Genomic DNA, 24,707 nt, shown 5'->3' with positions numbered 1-24,707 from the left:
CAACTCATTACACAAGAAAACTATCAAACGAAGAAACTATCAGACGACGGTGGCTAGTTTATCTGTATCAAACGACAGTGTCTTTTGCTTTTGTTGTCGACTGTTTGATTTAAAGTCAACTACTAATTTGACTACCACTGTGGGTTTCAGAAATTGGAAACATTTAAGTGAAGCTCTGAAACTGCATGAAAATAGTCCTAACCACAAAAAAGCATTTACTCAATGGACTGAAGCTGAAATCAGGTTTAAAGCTGGATTAACTATTGACAAGGAAGAACAAAAGCTAATTTCTAAAGAAAGTTTACGATGGAGCAATGCGCTTCAAAGATTGATGCACATTACTTTGTATTTGGCTGAAAATAATATAGCATTCAGAGGGTTATCAGATAAATTATTTACCCCAAATAATGGAAAATTCTTAGGTCTTGTACAGTTATTGGCAAAGTTTGATCCAATCATGGAAGAGCACGTCAGACTGGCATTGAATGGTGATTTGGCTGACCATTATTACGGCAAAAATATACAAAATGAATTAATAGAACTCATGGCATCACACGTTATGTCTACAATCGTATCCCGCATAAAGGGTTCAAAGTATTATCCAATCATAGCTGACTGTACTCCAGATATAAGCCACAAAGAACAACTTTCGATAACTTTAAGATGCGCCGACATAACAGAGGATGGCGTAAGTGTAAAACAACATTTCATCTCATTTCTGCAAATAGATGATACAACCGGTGAAGGCCTCACAGAAAGCATTTTAAAAACATTGAGTGATCTTGACCTTAACATTAATGACTGCAGAGGACAGGGCTACGATAACGGCGCGAACATGAAGGGGAAAAATAAAGGCGTCCAGAACAGAATTAAGAAGTTAAATCCACTAGCTTTTTTTGTGCCATGTGGATGCCATAGTTATAATTTGGTATTGTGTGATGCGGCAAAACCATCAGTAAAATCCGTGACACTGTTCGGAATGTTACAAAAAATGTTTAATCTATTTGCTGGATCGGTAAATAGATGGAAAATTTTGACCGACCATTTGAAGATATACACCCTGAAAAATGTAAGTGACACACGCTGGGAAGCTCGAATTGATAGCGTCAAAGCGGTTCGTTATCAATTATGCGAAATGCATGACGCTTTGGTTTCCTTGGCCCATGCTACTGAACAAAGCGATGCTGCGATGTCACACGAAGCGACAACACTAGGAGGACAATTAAAAGACTTCAGCTTCATTGTTTTTCTCGTGACATGGTATGATGTTCTGTTTCAAATTAACGTTGTGAGTAAAGCAAGTCAGTCACCCACAATCAACTTTGTCGAGTTTATGGGAATCCTTGACAAATGTTGCTCTTATTTGGAAACATATAGACAAACAGGTTTCGAACAAGCTATTGTAACAGCAACTGAACTGGCTTCGGATCTTGATACGCAGCCATTATTTAAACCACAAATGCGATTAAGACGTATTAAACGCAGGCCGGGTGAAGAGGCTGTTGATGATCAAATAACTGACCCAAAAAAGAAGTTTACTTAGAGTTTTTCAATGCACTGTTGGACACCGTGCACATATCCATGAAAGAAAGATTTGAACAGATGCAAGAATTTTCTGCGACGTGGAGTTTCTTGTTTGACATTAAAAAAAATCAAAATAAAGAAGAACTAATACAATGCTGTTCTAAATTACAAGAAAAGTTAACTGTCAACATGAAGTCAGATATTGATGGAAATTTGCTGTGCGACGAAATTTTAGGCCTGCAACACTATCTCGAAGACAGCCAGGCAACGCCTATTGAAGCCTTAAACTTCATAAAAAAGCATAATCTTCAAGAGTTATATCCCAACATCTGGATAACGTTACGTATTTTGCTAACAATACCAGTGACTGTCGCAAGCGGCGAACGCAGTTTTTCCAAACTGAAGTTGATAAAAACGCACTTGCGGTCCACAATGTCTCAAACAAGACTAACCAGTTTGGCCTCACTGTCCATTGAAAATGAAGTTGCAGAAAACCTGGACTTTGCTAATCTGATCAGAGACTTTGCCGACAGAAAAGCGAGAAAAGTAAAATTTTAGTCGTTTATAATTGTTTTTCATTAGGCGTAATATGTTTTGTGTTCAGATGACTGACAGAAAATATAGGTTTATGGCTTACAGTTATATTAAATTCAATAAAAATATGGTACCCAATTCAAAATTAGTGTTTTTTCGTTATACATATTACCTCCTATATATAAAAATCAATTGTTGTGTGTTAGTCTCACCAAAACAAAGAAATGGCTTGACCAATTTGAATAATTTTTGTTTTGTTTTGTTCGCTTTAGTACAGGGATGCTTCAGAAAAGAAAAGAAATATTTGGGATATACGAGCCTGTTTCAACCACATTTTACGCATCTTTTCTTTTTTTGGAACACGCAAAAACAATTTTCTGGAGTTGTTGTAGATGTACAGTGCAGTACTACGCAATATTTTTAGACAATTTCCCAAAACGTGAATGCCCAAACAATATATCACTGCTATACTGACCGTTACGGCAGCGACAGCAGCATGCTGGACTGACGTCACAGGCTACACAAGACTCACATGGAGCGTCTTAGCGGGCTTTCAGATTATTTGGATTTCATTTCCATTTAAAAAAATAAAATACTCAAATTTACGATGGAAAAAACCATGTTATGATCATAAGATGACGCCATTAACCACTTAAGACGATTTCTAGAAAACAGTCAAATACCGTATTGCAAAGACTGCCAGGTTCGCTATTTATACAATAAAGGGCGCCAACTGGACGACTCGCCCGGGGCACCTGGATGGCTAAGGCCGGCCCTGCCTGACAGAACTGGTCTCTGGATTCAAAATCATTTGGCTCCATTTATTGCAAACAATGCGTATGATAGGGATGTCATTGTTGCCCACCAGTGCTCTCCGCATTTACACATACCCTATCTGATCAAAAGTATCCGACACGTACTAGTGGACATTAATGTGTGCTGTGTCCAATCGTCGCCTTTTAGGATGGCTGGGGACACTTTCAGTGAGGTGTCTAAAAGTCTTTGTAAGAATGGTAGGCCTTTATTTCTGAAGAGTCTTTCTCATCCCAATGCTGTTCCATTGTGTTCAGGTCGGAAATTTGGCCAGGCCATCCATTTGAGAAATGTCATTATCCAGAAACCATTGGCTCACAGATGCTGCTTTATGACAGGGTGCATTGTCATGCTGATACGAGGATGAGTCAAATGAAAACGGTAAATATTTTTTAAAATATTATTTAGTATGTAGAAGTGGTACAAAGCTATATCACTTTTCAACATAATCTCCCCCACACTCAATGCAAGTCCTCCAGCGCTTACAAAGTGGATAAATTCCTTTCGAAAAATATTCTTTTGGTAATCCGCGCAACCACTCATGCACCGCGTTGCGTACCTCTTCATCAGAACGGAACTTCTTTCCTCCCATAGCGTCTCTGAGTGGTCCAAACAATCATTTGCGGCAGGTCTGGTGAGTATAGTGGATGAGCAAGAAACTCAAAATGCAGGTTTGTGATTGTTGCAAATGTTGTACGGGCAGTGTGGGGCCTTGCATTGTCATGTCGCAAAAGGACACCTGCTGACAGCAATCCACGTCGCTTTGATTTGATTGCAGGCCACAGATGATTTTTTAGGAGGTCTGTGTATGATGCACTGGTGACAGTGGTCCCTCTAGGCATGTATTGCTCCAAAATTACGGCTTTTTCGTCCCAAAAGGGAGTCAGTATAATCTTCCCTGCTGATGGTTCTGTTCGAAACTTCTTTGGTTTTGATGATGAGGAATGGCGCCATTCTTTGCTAGCTCTCTTCCTTGCCGGTAGGTGGTAGTGAACCCAGGTTTCGTCCCCAGTAACGATTCTTGCAAGGAAGCCATCACCTCCTCTTTCAAAGCGTCGAAGAAGTTCTTCACAAGAATCAACACGTCATTGTCTCATTTCAGGAGTCAGTTGCCGTGCCACCCATCTTGCAGACACTTTGTGAAACTGGAACACTTCATGCACAATGTGGTGTGCTGACCCATGACTAATCTGTAAACATGCTGCAATGTCATTCAATGTCACTCGGCGATTTTCCTTCACTATGGCTTCAACTGCTGCAGTGGTCTGTGGAGTCACAACGCGTTGTGCCTGACCTGGACGAGGAGCATCTTCCACTGAAGTCACACCATTTGCGAACTTCCTACTCCATTCGTAGACTTGCTGCTGTGATAAACATGCATCACCGTACTGAACCTTCATTCCTCGATGAATTTCAATAGGTTTCACACCTTCACTACCAAAAACCAAATAACAGATCGCTGTTCTTCTCTGGTGCAAGTCGCAAGTCGGGCAGCCATCTTTATACTGATACTGCGACGGTATGTGTGCATCTGTACTATGCTGCCACCTACAGGCCATTCTGTACGCTGTTTGTAGCACGCTTAGCAACTTACAGGATAACGGCGCGAAATTTCGGTTTGTTATTACAAATTTAAGGTTTTCATTGGACTTACCCTCGTATATTTGAAAAATTAATCACTGAAAGTACAAAACAAAAAGGTATGCTTGGCCAACTGAAGTGTTACGGCATTAAAAATATCCCTGTGCCATTTGGTTGGGAAACACTGAAAAATCCTGCGTTCAGCCTGGGTCATGTTGTTGTTGTAGTCTTCAGTCCTGAGACTGGTTTGATGCAGCTCTCCATGCTACTGTATCCTGTGCAAGCTTCTTCATCTCCCCGTACTTACTGCAACCTACATCCTTCTGAATCTGCTTAGTGTATTCATCTCTTGGTCTCCCTCTACGATTTTTACCCTCCACGCTGCCCTCCAATGCTAAATTTGTGATCCCCTGATGCTTCAGAACATGTTCTACCAACCGGTCCCTTCTTCTTGTCAAGTTGTGCCACAAACTCCTCTTCTCCCCAATTCTATTCAATACCTCATCATTAGTTATGTGATCCACCCATTTAATCTTCAGCATTCTTCTGTAGCACCAGATTTCAAAAGCTTTTATTCTCTCCATACTAATACTTTCAGAAATGACTTCCTGACACTTAAATCAATACTCGATGTTAACAAATTTCTCTTCTTCAGAAACGCTTTCCTTGCCATTGCCAGTCTACATTTTATATCCTCTCTACTTCGACCATCATCAGTTATTTTTCTCCCGAAATAGCAAAACTTCTTTACTACTTTAAGTGTCTCATTTCCTAATCTAATTCCCTCTGCATCCCCCGACTTAATTCGACTGCATTTCATTATCCTCGTTTTGCTTTTGTTGATGTTAATCTTATATCCTCCTTTCAAGACACTGTCCATTCCGTTCAACAGCCCTTCCAAGTCCTTTGCTGTCTCTGACAGAATTACAATGTCATCGGCGAACCTCAGCGTTTTTGTTTCTTCCCCGTGGACTTTAATACCTACTCCGAATTTTTCTTTTGATTCTTGCTTGCTCAATATACAGATTGAATAACATCGGGGAGAGGCTACAACCCTGTCTCACTCCCTTCCCAACCGCTGCTTCCCTTTCATGCCCCTCGACTCTTATAACTGCCATCTGGTTTCTGTACAGATTGTAAATAGCCTTTCGTTCGCTGTATTTTATCCCTGCCACCTTCAGAATTTGCAAGAGAGTATTCCAGTCTACATTGTCAAAAGCTTTCTCTAAGTCTACAAATGCTAGAAATGTAGGTTTGCCTTTCCTTAATATATTTTATAAGATGTAGAGTCAGTATTGCCTCACGTGTTCCAACATTTCTGCGGAATCCAAACTGATCTTGCCCGAGATCGGCTTCTACTAGTTTTTCCATTCGTCTGTAAAGAATTCGCGTTAGTATTTTGCAGCTGTGACTTATTAAATTGATAGTTCGGTAATTTTCACATCTGTCAACGCCTGCTTTCTTTGGGATTGGAATTATTATATTCTTCTTGAAGTCTGTGGGTATTTCGCCTGTCTCATACATCTTGGTCACATATGGTAGAGTTTTGTCAGGACTGGCTCTACCAAGGCCGTCAGTAGTTCTAATGGTTTGTTGTCTACTCTCGGGGCCTTGTTTCGACTCAGGTGTTTCAGTGCTCTGTCAAACTCTTCACGCGGTATCGTATCTCCCGTTTCATCTTCATCTTCATCTACATCTGGGTCATACACAGTGTGATTTTCACATTTTGGCGACCTCAAGGTAGACGTGCGTGGACATCGGTTTTAGTCGAATGAGGAAGTGCAAGAGTGGCCGGCCGGTGTGGCGGAGCGGTTCTAGGCGCTACAGTCTGGAACCGCGCGACCGATACGGTCACAGGTTCGAATCCTGCCTCATGCATGGACGTGTGTGATGTCCTTAGGTTAGTTAGGTGTAAGTAGGTCTAAGTTCTAGGGGACTGATGACCTCCGATGTTAAGTCCCATAGAGCCCAGAGCCATTTGAACCATTTTTTGTAAGAGTGGGTGCCGTTGTGGATTCGTCAGCGGCCGGCCGCGTTCTACGAACAGGAATTGGTCGTCTCGTCTCCCAGTGGGGTACATGTCTTAACGCGTGTGATGATTACTTTTGAGTGGAACCGCGATTGGTCGTGTCGTTGCGGATTTTCGGTTTTCATTTGTCTGTCCCTTATTGATCCAAGAATTGCAAAGTTGATTTAGGTACTTGGCAACATCCGTGTTTGTTACGAAGTAGCATGAGAAATATTAATGCACCTTAAACAGAATTTAATATTTAAAGCTGTAGGTAACCACTTTCTTTGAAAAATGCCGTTGTACCCAAGTAAATGTTAAGTTGCCAATAGCAAACAAGCAGCAGCCTTGTTTTGTAACTGAGAAGCCGAAGTAGGAAATTTCTTACTAATTTACTCGATTACATTTTGCCGACGTAAGAATCAATAACACTAAGCAGCATGTTGCCGGTTTGTGATTTGCTTGTCTTTCGTTGATTTATACCTTGATTTGCTTAACAGCCTAGAGGTTTTGCTTCTACATCCAGATTTGGGTAGTGTGGCGGAGGGTACCTTGTGTACCAGTGACACGTCCCTCTGACGCTGTTCCAGTCGCGAATGGTTCACAGGTAGAAATGCTGTTGGTAAGCCTCTGTGGGAACTTGAATCTCTCATTTTACACTACTGGCCATTAAAATTGCTACACCACGAAGATGACGTGCTACAGACGCGAAATTTAACCGACAGGAAGAAGATGCTGTCATATGCAAATGATTATCTTTTCAGAGCATTCACACAAGGTTGGCGCCGGTGGCGACACCTACAACGTGCTGACATGCTCATACACAGACAGCAGTTGACCGGCGCTGCCTGGTGAAATGTTGTTGTCATGCCTCGTGTAAGGAGAAGAAATTTCGTACCATCACGTTTCCGACTTTGGTAAATGTCGGATTGTACCCTATCATGATTGTGGTTTATCGTGTCGCGACATTGCTGCTCGCGTTGGTCGAGATCCAATGACTGTTAGCAGAATATGGAATCGGTGGGTTCAGGAGGGTAATAAGGAACGCCGTGCTGGATCCCAACGGCCTCGTATCACTAGCAGTCGAGATGACAGGCATCTTATTCGCATGGCTGTAACGGATCGTGCAGCCACGTCTCGATACCTGAGTCAACAGATGGGGACGTTTGCAAGACAACAACCATCTGCACGAACAGTTCGACTATGTTTGCAGCAGCATGGACTATCAGCTCGGAAATCATGGATGCGATTACCCTTGACGCTGCATCACAGACAGGAGCGGCTGCGATGGTGCACTCAACGGCGAACCTGGGTGCACGTATGGCAAAACGTCATTTTTTCGGATGAATACTGGTTGTGTTTACAGCATCATGATGGTCGCATCCGTGTTTGGCAACATCGCGGTGAACGTACATTGGAAGCGTGTATTCGTAATCGCCATACTGGCGTATCGCCCGGCGTGATGGTATGGGGTGCCATTGGTTACACGTCTCGGTCACCTCTTGTTCGCATTGACGGCTCTTTGAACAGTGGACGTTACATTTCAGATGTGTTACGACCCGTGGCTCTACCCTCCATTCGATTCCTGCGAAACCTTACATTTCAGCAGGATAATGCACGACCGCATGTTGCAGGTCCTGTACGGGCCTTTCTGGATACATAAAATGTTCGACTGCTGCCCTGGCCAGCACATTCTCCAGATCTCTCAGCAATTGAAAACGTCTGGTCAATGGTGGTCGAGCAACTGGCTCGTCACAATACGCCAGTCACTACTATTGATGAACTGTGGTATTGTGTTGAAGCTGCATGGGCAGCTGTACCTGTACACGCCATCCAAGCTCCGTTTGACTCAATGCCCAGGTGTATCAAGGCTGTTATTACGGCCAGAGGTGATTGTTCTGAGTACTGATTTCTCAGGATCTATCCACCCAAATTTCGTGAAAATGTAATCACATGTCAGTTCTAGTATAATATATTTGTCCAATGAATACCCGTTTATCATCTGCATTTCTTTTTGGCGTAGCAATTTTAATGGCCAGTAGTGTATGATACATGAATTGGAGTTGGAGTCATTAAAACAAAGGCGTCGTTCGCTGCAGCGAGATCTCACAAAATTTCAGTCATCAACTTTCCTTTGAATGTGGAAACATTTTATTGCTGCCAGCCTACATTGGGAGAACTGATCATCGTAATAAAATAATAGAAATAAGAGCTCTTATGGAAAAATGTAACTGTTCACTTTTCCCAAGCTCATTTCGAAAGTAGGCAAATAGTCTGATGGGGATTCCCAGAACTGCCTGTCAGGCATTTAATGTGAACTTCAGATTAGTGATGTACATGTACATGTTCAAAAATGTTCAGCTGTGTGTGAAATCTTATGGGACTTAACTGCTAAAGTCATCACTCCCTAAGCTTACACACTACTTAACCTAAATTATCCTAAGGACAAACACACACACCCATACCCGAGGGAGGATTCGAACCTCCGCTGGGACCAGCCGCACAGTCTATGACTGCAGCGCCTATACCGCTCGGCTAATCCCGCGCGGCACATGTACATGTATAACTGTTCGGATGCTCCGCACGGCCGTGTTTTGCTCATCAGGCGACAGTGCAAAACTATATCAAGCGCGTTGTAGAAGTCTAGGAACGCGGCATTAACCCTCTCTATGAGATCTACAGAACGTGGAAGGAGGCTTTTTCCTTATCTCACCTGGTATCTTGCGAGCTGTGATGGAAGGGCAATAGGCAAATTCCATATTTCTAGATGTCTGGAAGGCATTTTACTCGGTGCTCCACTGCAGACTATTAACGAAGGTACGAGCCTATGGAATAAGTTGGCAGATATGTGAGTGGCTCGAAGACTTCTTAAGTAATACACTCCTGGAAATTGAAATAAGAACACCGTGAATTCATTGTCCCAGGAAGGGGAAACTTTATTGACACATTCCTGGGGTCGGATACATCACATGATCACACTGACAGAACCACAGGCACATAGACACAGGCAACAGAGCATGCACAATGTCGGCACTAGTACAGTGTATATCCAACTTTCGCAGCAATGCAGGCTGCTATTCTCCCATGGAGACGATCGTAGAGATGCTGGATGTAGTCCTGTGGAACGGCTTGCCATGCCATTTCCACCTGGCGCCTCAGTTGGACCAGCGTTCGTGCTGGACGTGCAGACCGCGTGAGACGACGCTTCATCCAGTCCCAAACATGCTCAATGGGGGACAGATCCGGAGATCTTGCTGGCCAGGGTAGTTGACTTACACCTTCTAGAGCACGTTGGGTGGCACGGGATACATGCGGACGTGCATTGTCCTGTTGGAACAGCAAGTTCCCTTGCCGGTCTAGGAATGGTAGAACGATGGGTTCGATGACGGTTTGGATGTACCGTGCACTATTCAGTGTCCCCTCGACGATCACCAGTGGTGTACGGCCAGTGAAGGAGATCGCTCCCCACACCATGATGCCGGGTGTTGGCCCTGTGTGCCTCGGTCGTATGCAGTCCTGATTGTGGCGCTCACCTGCACGGCGCCAAACACGCACACGACCATCATTGGCACCAAGGCAGAAGCGACTCTCATCGCTGAAGACGACACGTCTCCATTCGTCCCTCCATTCACGCCTGTCGCGACACCACTGGAGGCGGGCTGCACGATGTTGGGGCGTGAGCGGAAGACGGCCTAACGGTGTGCGGGACCGTAGCCCAGCTTCATGGAGACGGTTGCGAATGGTCCTCGCCGATACCCCAGGAGCAACAGTGTCCCTAATTTGCTGGGAAGTGGCGGTGCGGTCCCCTACGGCACTGCGTAGGATCCTACGGTCTTGGCGTGCATCCGTGCGTCGCTGCGGTCCGGTCCCAGGTCGACGGGCACGTGCACTTTCCGCCGACCACTGGCGACAACATCGATGTACTGTGGAGACCTCACGCCCCACGTGTTGAGCAATTCGGCGGTACGTCCACCCGGCCTCCCGCATGCCCACTATACGCCCTTGCTCAAAGTCCGTCAACTGCACATACGGTTCACGTCCACGCTGTCGCGGCATGCTACCAGTGTTAAAGACTGCGATGGAGCTCCGAATGCCACGGCAAACTGGCTGACACTGACGGCGGCGGTGCACAAATGATGCGCAGCTAGCGCCATTCGACGGCCAACACCGCGGTTCCTGGTGTGTCCGCTGTGCCGTGCGTGTGATCATTGCTTGTACAGCCCTCTCGCAGTGTCCGGAGCAAGTATGGTGGGTCTGACACACCGGTGTCAATGTGTTCTTTTTTCCATTTCCAGGAGTGTAGAACGCAGTTCGTTGCCCTCCACGGTGATTGTCGATCAGAGACCAGGGTATCGTCAGGAGTGCAACAGGGAAGTGTGACAGGACTGCTGTTATTTTCTATATAAGTAAATGATCGGACGGACGGGGTGGGCAGCAATCTGCGGTTGTTTGCCGATGATTCTGTGGCGTACAGGAAGCTGTCAAAGTTAAGTAACTATAAGAGTATACAAGATAGCACTACGTCATCAGGTCACGGGTGGCACATCGGGACCATCCGACGGCCGTGTCATCCTCAGCGGAGGATGCGGATAGGAGGGTCGTGTGGTCAGCACACCGCTCTCCCGGTCGTTATGATGGTTTTCATTGACCGGAGCCGCTATTATTCGGTCGAGTAGCTCCTCAATTGGCATCACGAGGCTGAGTGCACCCCGAAAAATCGCAACAGCGCATGGCGGCCCGGATGGTCACCCATCCAAGTGCCGGCCACGCCCGACAGCGCTTAACTTCGGTGGTCTGACGGGAACCGGTGTATCCACTGCGGCAAGGCCGTTGCCTTATACAAGGTAACTTACACAAAATTTCTAGTTGTTGTGGTAAATAGCAGCTAGTTCTAAATGTGGAAAAATGTAAGTTAATGCCGTTGAGTGTGAAAAACCAACCCGTAATAGTCGGACATAGCGTAGGTAGTGCCCTGCTTGACACAGACACGTCCTTTAAATATCTGAATGTAGCGTTGCTAATTGTTATGACATGGAACTAGCATGTGAGGATTGTGGTAGGAAAGGCGGATGGTGATCTTTGGAGAATGCATATAGGACGTGGGAGGACCTACTCTTGAATACCGCTCGAGTGTTTGGGATCCGTGCGATGTCGACTGGAAGGACATCAAAATAGTTCAGAGAGGGGCTGCTAGATTTGTTACCGGTAGGAGTGTAGCCATGTATGGAAGTAATTACACAAGAAGAGAATAGAAGCTTTCGAAATGTGGCGCTACAGAAGAATGGTGAACACTAGGTGGGTAGATCACGTAACTAATGAGGAGGTGGAGAATAGAATTGGGGAGAAGAGAAATTTGTGGCACAACTTGTCTATAAGAAGGGATCGGCTGCTAGGACACGTCCTGAGGCATCAAGGGATCATCAATTTAGTATTGGAGGGAAGCGCGGAGAGTAAAAATCGTAAAGGAAGACCACATCTACATCTACGTGATTGCTCTGCTACTCACAATAAAGTGCCTGGCCGAGGGTTCAATGAACCACCTTCAAGCTATCGCTCTACCGTTCCACTCTCGAACGGCACGCGGGAAAAATGAGCACTTAATTTTTTCTGTGCGAGCCCTGATTTCTCTCATTTTATCGATCATTTCTCCCTATGTAGGTGGGTGCCAACAGAATGTCTTCGCAATCGGAGGAGAAAACTGATGACTGAAATTTCATGAGACGATCCCGTAGCAACGAAAAACGCCTTTGTTTTAATGATAGCCACTTCAATTCACGTATCATGTCTGTGACACTGTTTCCCCTATTTTGTTATAATACAAAACGAGCTGCCCTTCTTTGTACTTTTTCGATGTCATCCGTCAGTCCCACCTGATGCGGATCCCACACCTCACAGCAATACTCCAGAATGTGGCGGTGAAGCGTGGTGTAAGCAGTCTCTGTAGTAGACATGTTGCACCTTCTAAGTGTTCTGACAATGAATCGCAGTCTTTGGTTTGCTCTACCCACAATATTATCTACGTGATTGTTCCAATTTAGGTTATTTGTAATGGTAATCCCTAAGTATTTAGTTGAATTTACAGCTTCAGATTTGTGTGACTTATCGCGTAATCGATATTTAGATGATTTCTTTTATTACTCATGTGAATAACTTCACACTTTTCCTTATTCAGGATCAATTGCCACTTTTCGCACCATACAGATCATCTTATCTAAATCATTTTGCCATTCATTTTGGTCATCTGAAAACTTTACAAGACGGTAAATGACAGAATCGTGCAAACAATCTACGACGGCTGCTCAGATTGTCTCTTATGTCGGTAATATAGCTCAGGAACAATAGAGGGCCTAAAATACTTCCTTGGGGAACGCCGTATATTACTTTTGTTTTACTTGATGACTTTCCGTCTATTACTACGAACTGTGACCTTTCTGACAGGAAATCACGAATTCAGTCGCACAACAGAGGCGATATTCCATAGGCACGCAGTTTGGTTAGAAGACGCTTGTTAGGAACGGTGCCGAAAGCCTTCTGGAAAAATAAAAATTTGGATTCGCTTTGACATACCCTGTCGATAGCACGCATTACTTTATGAGTATAAAGAGCTAGTTGTGTTTCACAAGAACGATATTTTCTGGAACCGTGCAGACTATGTGTCAATAAATCGTTTTCTTCGAGGTACTTCATAAAGTGCGAATACAGTATATGTTCCAAAACCCTACTGCAAATCGACGTTAGTGATATAGGCCAGTAATTCAGCGGATTACTCGTACTTCCCTTTTTGGATGTTGGTGTGACTTGAGCAATTTTCCAGTCTTTAGGTACGGATCTTTCTGTGAGCGAACAAGAAAACACTAAACAGATTCAAAAGGATGTAGGTTGCAGTAGTTACTGGGAGATGAAGAAGCTTGCACAGGATAGAGTAGCATGGAGAGCTGCATCAAACCAGTCTCTGGACTGAAGACCACAACAGCAACAGGTCTGAAGAACATGCAAGTGTTACGGAAATGGTTCAGGAACTCAAATGGGAATCGTTGAAGGGAAGACGACGCTCTTTTCGAGGAACACTTAGAAAAATTAGAGAACTGGCACTTGAAGCTGTCTGCAGAAAGATTCTACATTTATTCCACTTAAGGACGACTTAGAAGAAATTAGCGTTCATACACAGGCGTGTAGACAGTCGTTTTTCCCTCTCGGTCTTTTCTAATGGAGCAGGAGAAGAAATGAGTACATCTACATCCATACTGCGCAAACCACCTGACTGTGTGTGGCGGAGGGTACCCTGAGTACCTCTATCGGTTCTTCCTTCTATTCCAGTCTCGTATTGTTCGTGGAAAGAAGGATTGTCGGTATGCCTCTGTGTGGGCTCTAATCTCTCTGATTTTATCCTCATGGTCTCCTCGCGAGATATACGTAGGAGGGAGCAATATACTGCTTGACTCTTCGGTGAAGTAATGTTCTCGAAACTTCAACAAAAGCCCGTACCGAGCTACTGAGCGTCTCTCCTGCAGAGTCTTTCTCTGGAGTTTATCTATCATCTCCGTAACGCTTTCGCGATTACTAAATGATCCCGTAACGAAGCGCGCTGCTCTCCGTTGGATCTTCTCTATCTGCTCTATCAACCCTATCTGGTACGGATTCCACACTGGTGAGCAGTATTCAAGCAGTGGGCGAACAAGTGTACTGTAATCTACTTCCTTTGTTTTCGGACTGCATTTCCTCAGGATTCAATGAATCTCAGTCTGGCATCTGCTTTACCGACGATTAATTTTATATGGTCATTCCATTTTAGATCACTCCTAATGCCTACTCCCAGATAATTTATGGAATGAACTGCATCCATTTACTATATTGTAGCTAAATGATAAAGAATGTTTCTCTCTGTGGATTCGCAGCACATTACACTTGTCTACATTGAGATTCAATTGCCATTCCCTGCACCATGCGTCAATTCGCTGCAGATCCTCCTGCATTTCATTACAATTTTCCATTGTTACAACCTCTCGATATACCACAGCATCCCCCGCAAAAAGCCTCAGTGAACTTCCGATGTCATCCACAAGGTCATTTATGTATATTGTGAATAGAAACGGTCCTATGACACTCCCTGTGGCTCACCAGAAATCCTCTTACTTCGGAAGACTTCTCTCCATTGAGTAAGACATGCTGCGTTCTGTTATCTAGGAACTCTTCAATCCAATCACACAATTTGTCTGATAGTCCATATGCTGTTACTTGGTTCTTTAAACGACTATGGGGAACTGTATCAAAAGCCTTGCGGAAGTCAAGAAATACGGCAGCTACCTGGGAACCCGTGTCTATGGCCCTCTGAGTCTCGTGGACGAATAGCGCGAGCTGGGTTTCACACGACCGTCTTTTTCGAAACCCATGCTGATTCCTACAGAGTTGATTTGTAGTCTCCAGGAAAGTCATTATACTCGAACATAATACGTGTTCCAAAATTCTACAACTGATCGACGTTAGAGATATGGGTCTATAATTCTGCACAGAGTAGTAGAGGTACAGGGCACTCTCCGCCACGCACTGTACGTTCTCTTGCGGAGTATATATGCCGATGTGGATGTAGGGGGTGGGGTTATGAAAATCTACTTACCTAGTTCCTTGCCGAACATGCGGTGCTTGAGCCCGATGTTAACGACACGTCCCTGGAGGTGCGGGTTGTTGAGCGCCTCCTTCACCGACTGGTAATCGCAGGCGGCGATGGCAGGCGAGTCCCCGAAGTAGAAGCCGATCACTTTGCTCTTGTAGAAGCGCGTCATTAGGTCCAGCACCTTGTACGGGTACTTGTAGTTGATCAGCAGCATCTGCACGTAGTTGCCCCATATCGGCATCGGGGGCGGGCCTGCAACATGCGGGCAGAATGTCAGCACACGTTCTCGTCTCAGAAAATCGCCCGAAGGCATCCAACACAGCTCACACATCTGGATAGCAGCTGCTACCGACACTCTCCATGGAAGTCAGTCAGTCATACACTCTAACGACTAGAACTCGGGAAGAGTCGTAACCCAATTTACTTGGAACTACGCCAGCGGAAGAGGAGAAACAATAAGCGATCACCTCACTCGGCTTATCCGTATATACTCGATCGTTTCTGAAAAAACGACGGTCAAAGTTTTCGAAGTGTTTTTCCAGGTACTTTATGTGCTTTTTACAGCACGATTTCCTGAAACGAAATACTGGCACAGTGTTTAGCGTTACAGTTTGTTAATTTTCGTCCCGTGCCCGAAACTCGATTATTGCTTTTATTCTTTTGTTTTTTTCATGGCGCCCTCCATCGGTAAATGCTGGAATTCAGTATGGTGTTGACCCACCCTTAGCCTTGATGGCAGCTTCCACTCTCGCAGGCATACGATTTATGAGGTGCGGGAAGGTTTCTTGGGGAATGGTAGTCCATTCTTCACGGAATGCTGCGCAGAGGAGAGGTATCGATGTCGGTCGGTGAGGCCTGGCACGAGGTCGGCGTTCCAAAACATCCCAAAGGTGTTCTATAGACACAGGTCAGGACTCTGTGCAGGCCAGTCTATTACAGAGATGTTATTGTCGTGTTATCTCTCCACCACAGGCCGTGCATTATGAACAGGTGCTTGATCATGTTGAAAGATGCAATCCCCGAATTGCTCTTCGACAGTGGGAAGCAAAAAGGTGCTTAAAACATCAATGCAGGCCTGTGGTAGTGCCACACGAAACAACAAGGGGTGCAAGCACCGTCCATGAAAAACACGACCACGCCATAACACCAACGCCTCCGAATTTTACTGCTGGCTCTACACATGCTGGCAGATTACGTTAACCGGGCATTCGCCATACCCACACCCTGCCATCGGATCGCCACATTGTGTACCGTTATTCGTCGCTCCACACAACGTTTTTCCACTGTTCAGTCGTCCAATGTTTACGCTCCTTATACCAAGCAAGGCGTTGTTTGGCATTTACCGGCATGATGTGTGGCTTACGAGCAGCCGCTCGACCATGAAATCCAGGTTCTCTCACCTCCCGCCTAACTGTCATAGTACTTGCAGTGGATCCCGATGCAGTTTGGAATCCTGTGTGATGGTCTGGATAGATGTCTGCCTATTACACATTACGACCCTCTTCAACTGTCGGCGGTCTCTGCCAGTCAACAGACGAGGTCGGCCTGTATGCTTTTGTGCTTAAGCGTGCCTGCGCGTTTCCACTTCCCTATCACATCGGAAACAGTGGACCTAGGGACGTTTAGGAGTGGAAATCTCGCGTACAGACGTATGTCACAAGTGACACCCAATAACCTGACCACGTTCGAAGTCCGTCAGTTCAGCGGAGCGCCCTATTTTGCTGTCTCACGATGTCTAATGACTACTGAGGTCACTGATATGGAGTACCTGGCAGTAGGTGGCAGCACAATGCACCTAGTATGAAAAACGTATTTTTTTGGGAATATCCGGATACTTTTGATCACATCGTGTATATACCCATGTCTGTTGAAAATTACTGCACGAATGTGTTCCAGTGTACAGTGATATAACGTTCTCCTTACTCGTCTACTGATTGCATACCAGATGAATGACTTAAAAAAATTAAGAATGAGAAAATTATTTGAAATTGTTTTCGGTGAAATTCCTGTAGTGTATCTTGATTCACAATCAACTGCAAGCTCCTATTTCCGGAAAGTGACCCGTTATACATGCTTTACCACGAAATTTTTGTCAACGCCCGAAATCTTCAGCAATGTTAACGAGCTTTCTTCCCGAATGGGCAAACCTGCCTACAGCAGTTATCATCTAAGGAAATGTACCATATCTTTCTGAAGAAAAAAGTATGAATAAACTATAAGAATTTAAATGAGAATTAAATGTCAGAATATAAGAATTTAAATGAGAATTAAATGTCAGAATATAAGAATTTAAAAAGAGTCCAATCCCTTAACATACCATAAACAGATATATCATAAAATATATGTGTGATATTTACTGTGAAACCCAGTTGTAATTTTACAATTAATATAACGCCTTTGAATCACATAGTTTGATAAGAAACATTCGTGTAGTAACCATTTACAGACATGTATACGTAAATGAAGGCAATAAAATAAAATAAATAAAAACAATAATCGGTTTTCCAACACGGGCGCGAAACTGAGAAGCCACGACTCTAACCACAGACCCGCCATTTCGAATCAAGATATCGCGCGGTAAGAGGCACAAAGTTTGCCCACAGTTTTTCTTCAGAAACAGTCGAGTATCTACGGATAAGCCGAGACACGTGTTCCCTTATTTCGACTGCCACTGAGCGAAGTTCCTAGGAAACTGGGTGATGGTAGTTTCCGTCCTCTCCTCGTGAGAAAAAAAATGAAGAAAAGAAAACGTACCACAAAGGAGTTACGCAAACTGGTGGGGCTCTGAGCACTATGGGACTTAACTTCTGAGGTCATCAGTCCCCTAGAACTGAGAACTACTTAAACCGAACTAACCTATTGACGGCACACACATCCATGCCCGAGGCAGGATTCGAACCTGCAACCGTAGCGGTCGCGCGGTTCCAGACTGTAGCGCCTAGAACCGCTCGGTCACTCCGGCCGGCTGCAAAATAGTCACAAATCGATATTCATTCAGGTATTGGCGGAAAATCCAAAACTGTAAACTTTGACGACCGATAGATCAATATGTGACGCTACTGCGCAGTTTCACCGCGCATCTGGCAAGGATAGTACACAGTGAATATGTCGATACCAGAGCATAAATTCAATGCGAATTTCATTCCGCGTATTCAGCTGGACAGTAACTACTCCTCGCAGAGAGGCGCGTGGACAATACACGCAGCTGTCAGCATTTGAGAGAGGACGTGTAGTAGAGCTCAAACAAGCTGGTTGCAGTAATCAAGGAGTCGCTCGACTTTGGGGCGATACAACTATTCGACGATGTTGGCAGCGATTGGTGAGCCATGGCCGAACGCAGCGTCAAGAAGTAAGCAGTCGACCTAGAGAGGATAGAACGTGAGGACCAAGCAATCGTCAGAGAGGCACTCAGAGCCCCGGGTTCATCAGTGTCATCGATCCGATGTGCAGCTGGCGCTTCACTGACCACAAGGACCACTAAAAGGCGGCTCACAGAAAGGGGGCTGAGCTTACGGCGCCCCTTGCTCCGACTGATTGACCTCTGTACACCAAAAAGTCCGTTCAAAAGTCGTGCCGGGCAAATTAGGCTTGGTATCTCATTGACTGGAGAAGATTTGCCTTCACTGATGAGCCCCGCTTCGAAGTGAATCCCGATGACCAGCGATTTGCCTGAAGACCCTCTTAGATTCAAATCAAATGGCTCCGAGCACTAGAGACTTAACATCTGAGGTCATCAGTCCCCTAGACTTAGAACTACTTAAACCTAACTAACCTAAGGACATCACACACATCCATGCCCGAGGCAGGATTCGAACCTGCGACTGTAGCAGAAGCGCGGTTCCGAACTGAAGCGCCTACAACCGCTCGGCCACAGCGGCCGGCGTCTGTTTATCAGATTTCAGGGGGAACAAAAAATTTGTTTTCAGTATTTCACACAGTTATTGAACGACTTTAAAGTTCTGTCATAACCTTCTCATTAAGAGTTGTAACCTTATGTTAATGATGTAACCCAAAAGTCAGATATTACAGCTAGAAGCTGCGAAAGTTACCCTCATGTTATTCATCCAGTATTTAAGAATGACACCACTTAGCGACTTTCAACAAACTGTACTTATAATTTCAAACTTTTATCACGTTCTTCTCTTTGACACCCGTCCACAAAATGATGAAAGGAAAAAAAGTTTATTATGAAATGTATTCGCAGTTGCGAATACGAACAACCATCAGCTGCATAAGGGAATGACAACAGTGAAAATTTGTACTGGGCGAGGACTTGAACTCGGATTTCCCACTTTACGTCAGTAGTCCACTAAACCGATTTGGCTACCAGTACACGACGAACGGGCAGAATCAAACTTCGACACGTCGTCGTTCTTGCGTCACACACTGTACTCGTACACACATTATGTGATTCCCGTACAGGGGAGGACATTTTAATTAAAGTCGTTAGTCTGTACGTTGGCCGTGCACGGATGGCCGAGGCGGTTAAGGCGACAGCTCGGGTAAAGCGGGAAATCTGCGTTCGAGGCCCGGTACGGTGCAAATTTTCGTAGTCGTAATCCCCTTATACAGCTGATGGTTGGTCGCATTCGCAACGGCGAATTCATTCCAGTTATTTCATAACGGCTGTAGTCGCCGCAGTACCTGCTCCTTTGGACGTCTGTGCATGTTCTAAGAAACACTACATCGTTCTTCTTAACAACACAGGCCTTGCCCCAAACACATTGCGCAGCCGTAATGCATCTACAAAACTACACTCCTGGAAATGGAAAAAAGAACACATTGACACCGGTGTGTCAGACCCACCATACTTGCTCCGCACACTGCGAGAGGGCTGTACAAGCAATGATCACACTCACGGCACAGCGGACACACCAGGAACCGCGGTGTTGGCCGTCGAATGGCGCTAGCTGCGCAGCATTTGTGCACCGCCGCCGTCAGTGTCAGCCAGTTTGCAGTGGCATACGGAGCTCCATCGCAGTCTTTAACACTGGTAGCATGCCGCGACAGCGTGGCGTGAACCGTATGTGCAGTTGACGGACTTTGAGCGAGGGCGTATAGTGGGCATGCGGGAGGCCGGGTGGACGTACCGCCGAATTGCTCAACACGTGGGGCGTGAGGTCTCCACAGTACATCGATGTTGTCGCCAGTGGTCGGCGGAAGGTGCACGTGCCCGTCGACCTGGGACCGGACCGCAGAGACGCACGGATGCACGCCAAGACCGTAGGATCCTACGCAGTGCCGTAGGGGACCGCACCGCCACTTCCCAGCAAATTAGGGACACTGTTGCTCCTGGGGTATCGGCGAGGACCATTCGCAACCGTCTCCATGAAGCTGGGCTACGGTCCCGCACACCGTTAGGCCGTCTTCCGCTCACGCCCCAACATCGTGCAGCCCGCCTCCAGTGGTGTCGCGACAGGCGTGAATGGAGGGACGAATGGAGACGTGTCGTCTTCAGCGATGAGAGTCGCTTCTGCCTTGGTGCCAATGATGGTCGTATGCGTGTTTGGCGCCGTGCAGGTGAGCGCCACAATCAGGACTGCATACGACCGAGGCACACAGGCCAACACCCGGCTTCATGGTGTGGGGAGCGATCTCCTACACTGGCCGTACACCACTGGTGATCGTCGAGGGGACACTGAATAGTGCACGGTACATCCAAACCGTCATCGAACCCATCGTTCTACCATTCCTAGACCGGCAAGGGAACTTGCTGTTCCAACAGGACAATGCACGTCCGCATGTATCCCGTGCCATCCAACGTGCTCTAGAAGGTGTAAGTCAACTACCCTGGCCATCAAGATCTCCGGATCTGTCCCCCATTGAGCACGTTTTGGACTGGATGAAGCGTCGTCTCACGCGGTCTGCACGTCCAGCACGAACGCTGGTCCAACTGAGGCGCCAGGTGGAAATGGCATGGCAAGCCGTTCCACAGGACTACATCCAGCATCTCTACGATCGTCTCCATGGGAGAATAGCAGCCTGCATTGCTGCGAAAGGTGGATATACACTGTACTAGTGCCGACATTGTGCATGCTCTGTTGCCTGTGTCTATGTGCCTGTGGTTCTGTCAGTGTGATCATGTGATGTATCTGACCCCAGGAATGTGTCAATAAAGTTTCCCCTTCCTGGGACAATGAATTCACGGTGTTCTTATTTCAATTTCCAGGAGTGTATATCATTGTACGACACGTATACTCTGTTCCTGAGAAAAATAAACCTGATGTAAGCATTACGTCATATACATCTACATCTACATGGATACTCTAAAAATCACATTTAAGTGCCTGGCAGAGGCTTCGTCGAACTACCTTCACAATTCTCTATTATTCCGATTTCGTGTAGCGCGCGGGAAGAATGAACACCTATATCTTTCCGTACGAGCTTTGATTTCCCTTATTTTATCTTGCTGGTCGTTCCTTTTATATATATGGGAACAGCAGAGGGCCTATAACACTACCTTGGAGAACGCCTGAAATCACTTCTGTTTTACTCGATTACTTTCCGTCAATTACTACGAATTGTGACCTCTCTGATAGGAAATCGCAAATCCAGTCACATAACTGATACGATATTTCTTCATCTACATCTACATCCATATTCCGCAAGCCACCTGACGGTGTGTGGCGGAGGGTACCTTGAGTACCTCTATCGGTTCTCCCCTCTATTCCAGTCTCGTATTGTTCGTGGAAAGAAGGATTGTCGCTATATTTCTGTGTGGGCTCTACTCTCTCTGATTTTATCCTCATGGTCTCTTCGCGAGATATACGTAGGAGGGAGCAATATACTGCTTGACTCTTCGGTGAAGGTATGTTCTCGAAACTTTAACAAAAGCCCGTACAGAGCTACTGAGCGTCTCTCCTGCAGAGTCTTCCCATGGAGTTTATCTATCATCTCCGTAACGCTTTCGCGATTACTAAATGATCCTGTAACGAAGCGCGCTGCTCTCCGTTGGATCTTCTCTATCCCTTCTATCAACCCTATCTGGTACGGATCCCACACTGCTGAGCAGTATTCAAGCAGTGGGCGAACAAGCGTATTGTAACCTACTTCCTTTGTTTTCGGATTGCATTTCCTTAGGATTCTTCCAATGAATCTAAGTCTGGCATCTGCTTTACCGACGATCAACTTTATATGATCATTCCATTTTAAATCACTCCTAATGCGTACTCCCAGATAATTTATTGTATTAACTGCTTCCAGTTGCTGACCTGCTATATTGTAGCTAAATGATAAGGGATCTTTCTTTCTATTTATTCGCAGCACATTACACTTGTCTACATTGAGATTGAATTTCCACTCCCTGCACCATGCGTCAATTCGCTGCAGATCCTCCTGCATTTCAGTACAATTTTCCATTGTTACAACCTCTAGATACACCAAAGCATCACCCGCAATAAGCCTCAGTGAACTTCCGATGTCATCCACAAGGTGATTTATGTATATTCTGAAAAGCAACGGTCCTACGACACTCCCCTGCGGCACACCTGAAATCACTCTTACTACGGAAGATTTCTCTCCATTGAGAATGACATGCTGCGTTCTGTTATCTAGGAACTCTTCAATCCAATCACACAATTGGTCTGATAGTCCATATGCTCTTACTTTGTTCATTAAACGACTGTGGGGAACTGTATCGAACGCCTTGCGGAAGTGAAGAAACACGGCATCTACCTGTGAACCCGTGTCTATGGCCCTCTGAGTCTCGTGGACGAATAGCGCGAGCTGGGTTTCACACGACCGTCTTTTTCGAAACCCGTGCTGATTCCTACAGAGTAGATTTCTAGACTCCAGAAAAGTCATTATACTCGAACATAATACGTGTTCCAAAATTCTACAACTGATCGACGTTAGTGATATAGGTCTATAGTTCTGCACATCTGTTCGACGTCCCTTCTTGAAAACGGGGATGACCTGTGCCCTTTTCCAATACTTTGGAACGCTACGCTCTTCTAGAGACCTACGGTACACCTCTGCAAGAAGGGGGTAAGTTCCTTCGCGTACTCTGTGTAAAATCGAACTGGTATCCCATCAGGTCCAGCGGCCTTTCCTCTTTTGAGCGATTTTAATTGTTTCTCTATCCCTCTGTCGTCTATTTCGATATCTACCATTTTGTCATCTGTGCGACAATCTAGATAAGGAACTACAGTGCAGTCTTCCTCTGTGAAACAACTTTGGAAAAAGACATTGAGTATTTCGGCCTTTAGTCTGTCATCCTCTGTTTCAATACCATTTTGGTCACAGAGTGTCTGGACATTTTGTTTTGATCCACCTAGCGCTTTGACATCAGACCAAAATTTCTTAGGATTTTCTGCCAAGTCAGTACATAGAACTTTACTTTCGAATTCGTTGAACGCCTCTCGCATAGCCCTCCTCACACTACATTTTGCTTCGTGTAATTTTTGTTTGTCTGCAAGGCTTTGGCTATGTTTACGTTTGCTGTGAAGCTCCCTTTGCTTCCCTTTTCTAACTCTTACCACGGTGGCTCTTTTCCATCTCTTACGATCTTGCTTGGCACATACTCATCTATCGCATATTGTACGATGGTTTTGAACTTTGTCCACTGATCCTCAACACTATCTGTACTTGAGACAAAACTTTTGTGTTGAGCCGTCAGGTACTCTGTAATCTGCTTTTTGTCACTTTTGCTAAACAGAAAAATCTTCCTACCTTTTTTAATACTTCTATTTACGGCTGAAATCATCGATGCAGTAACCGCTTTATGATCGCTGATTCCCTGTTCTGCGTTAACTGTTTCAAATAGTTCGGGTCCGTTTGTCACCAGAAGGTCTAATATGTTATCGCCACGAGTCGGTTCTCTGTTTAACTGCTCAAGGTAATTTTCAGATAAAGCACTAAAAAAAGTTCACTGGATTCTTTGTCCCTGTACCCGTTATGAACGTTTGAGTCTCCCAGTCTATATCCGGCAAATTAAAATCTCCACCCAGAACTGTAACATGGTCGGGAAATCTACTCGAAATATTCTCCAAATTATCCTTCAGGTACTCAGCCACAACAGCTGCGGAGCCAGGGGGCCTATAGAGACATCCAATTACCATGTCTGAGCCTGCTTTAACAGTGACTTTCACCCAAATTATTTCACATTTCAGATCTCCGTCAATTTCCTTCGATACTATTGCACTTCTTATCGCTATAAACACTCCTCCCCCTTCACTGTCCAGCCTGTCTCTGCGGTATACATTCCAATCTGAGTTTAGGATTTCATTACTGTTTACGTCTGGTTTCAGCCAACTTTCTATCCCTAGTACTATATGGGCGTTGTGACCGTTTATTAATAAGAGCAGTTCTGGGACCTTTCTATAGACGCTCCTGCAGTTTACTATTAGCACAGTGTCAGTTTTAACGAAATAGCTTTTATTTTCGTTAAAGATAGTGTAATAATTATTGCTTTTAGTTAGTTAATTTGCCTCTCTTTAACTGTCTTCTGTAAGTACGAACTTTGTTGTAGAACCTCTCTCTTATTTACGTGTGGTAATAAAAAAAATTTCACTTTCAAAAGAATTACGTACATTTAAGAATTACGTGAACTCATATTAACTGATTAAGAATATTTAGTTGAGAATTAAATCCTTTACATAATTCGGCCTTGGCACACATTTTCTAAATGCAGTGGTT

The 24,707-nt window shown here is 45.1% G+C and overlaps 1 protein-coding gene and 1 pseudogene across 1 annotated transcript in view; both read right to left on the bottom strand.

Annotated features, from left to right (window-relative positions):
• LOC126428351 (probable cytochrome P450 304a1) overlaps nt 1-24,707 on the bottom strand; it is a 124,670-nt gene that overhangs the window by 62,066 nt on the left and 37,897 nt on the right. Inside the window, exon 2 of the mRNA XM_050090283.1 lies at nt 15,075-15,323. Coding sequence (XP_049946240.1) covers nt 15,075-15,323 — 249 coding nt within the window. The remainder of the gene's footprint in view (nt 1-15,074; nt 15,324-24,707) is intronic.
• On the bottom strand, nt 11,178-11,295 carry LOC126428672 (5S ribosomal RNA; annotated as a pseudogene).

Source organism: Schistocerca serialis, chromosome 12, assembly GCF_023864345.2.
Source record: "Schistocerca serialis cubense isolate TAMUIC-IGC-003099 chromosome 12, iqSchSeri2.2, whole genome shotgun sequence".
NCBI classification, from domain to species: domain Eukaryota; kingdom Metazoa; phylum Arthropoda; class Insecta; order Orthoptera; family Acrididae; genus Schistocerca; species Schistocerca serialis.
Note: the sequence above shows the minus strand (reverse complement) of the source record. Positions and strands in the feature narration are given on the sequence as shown.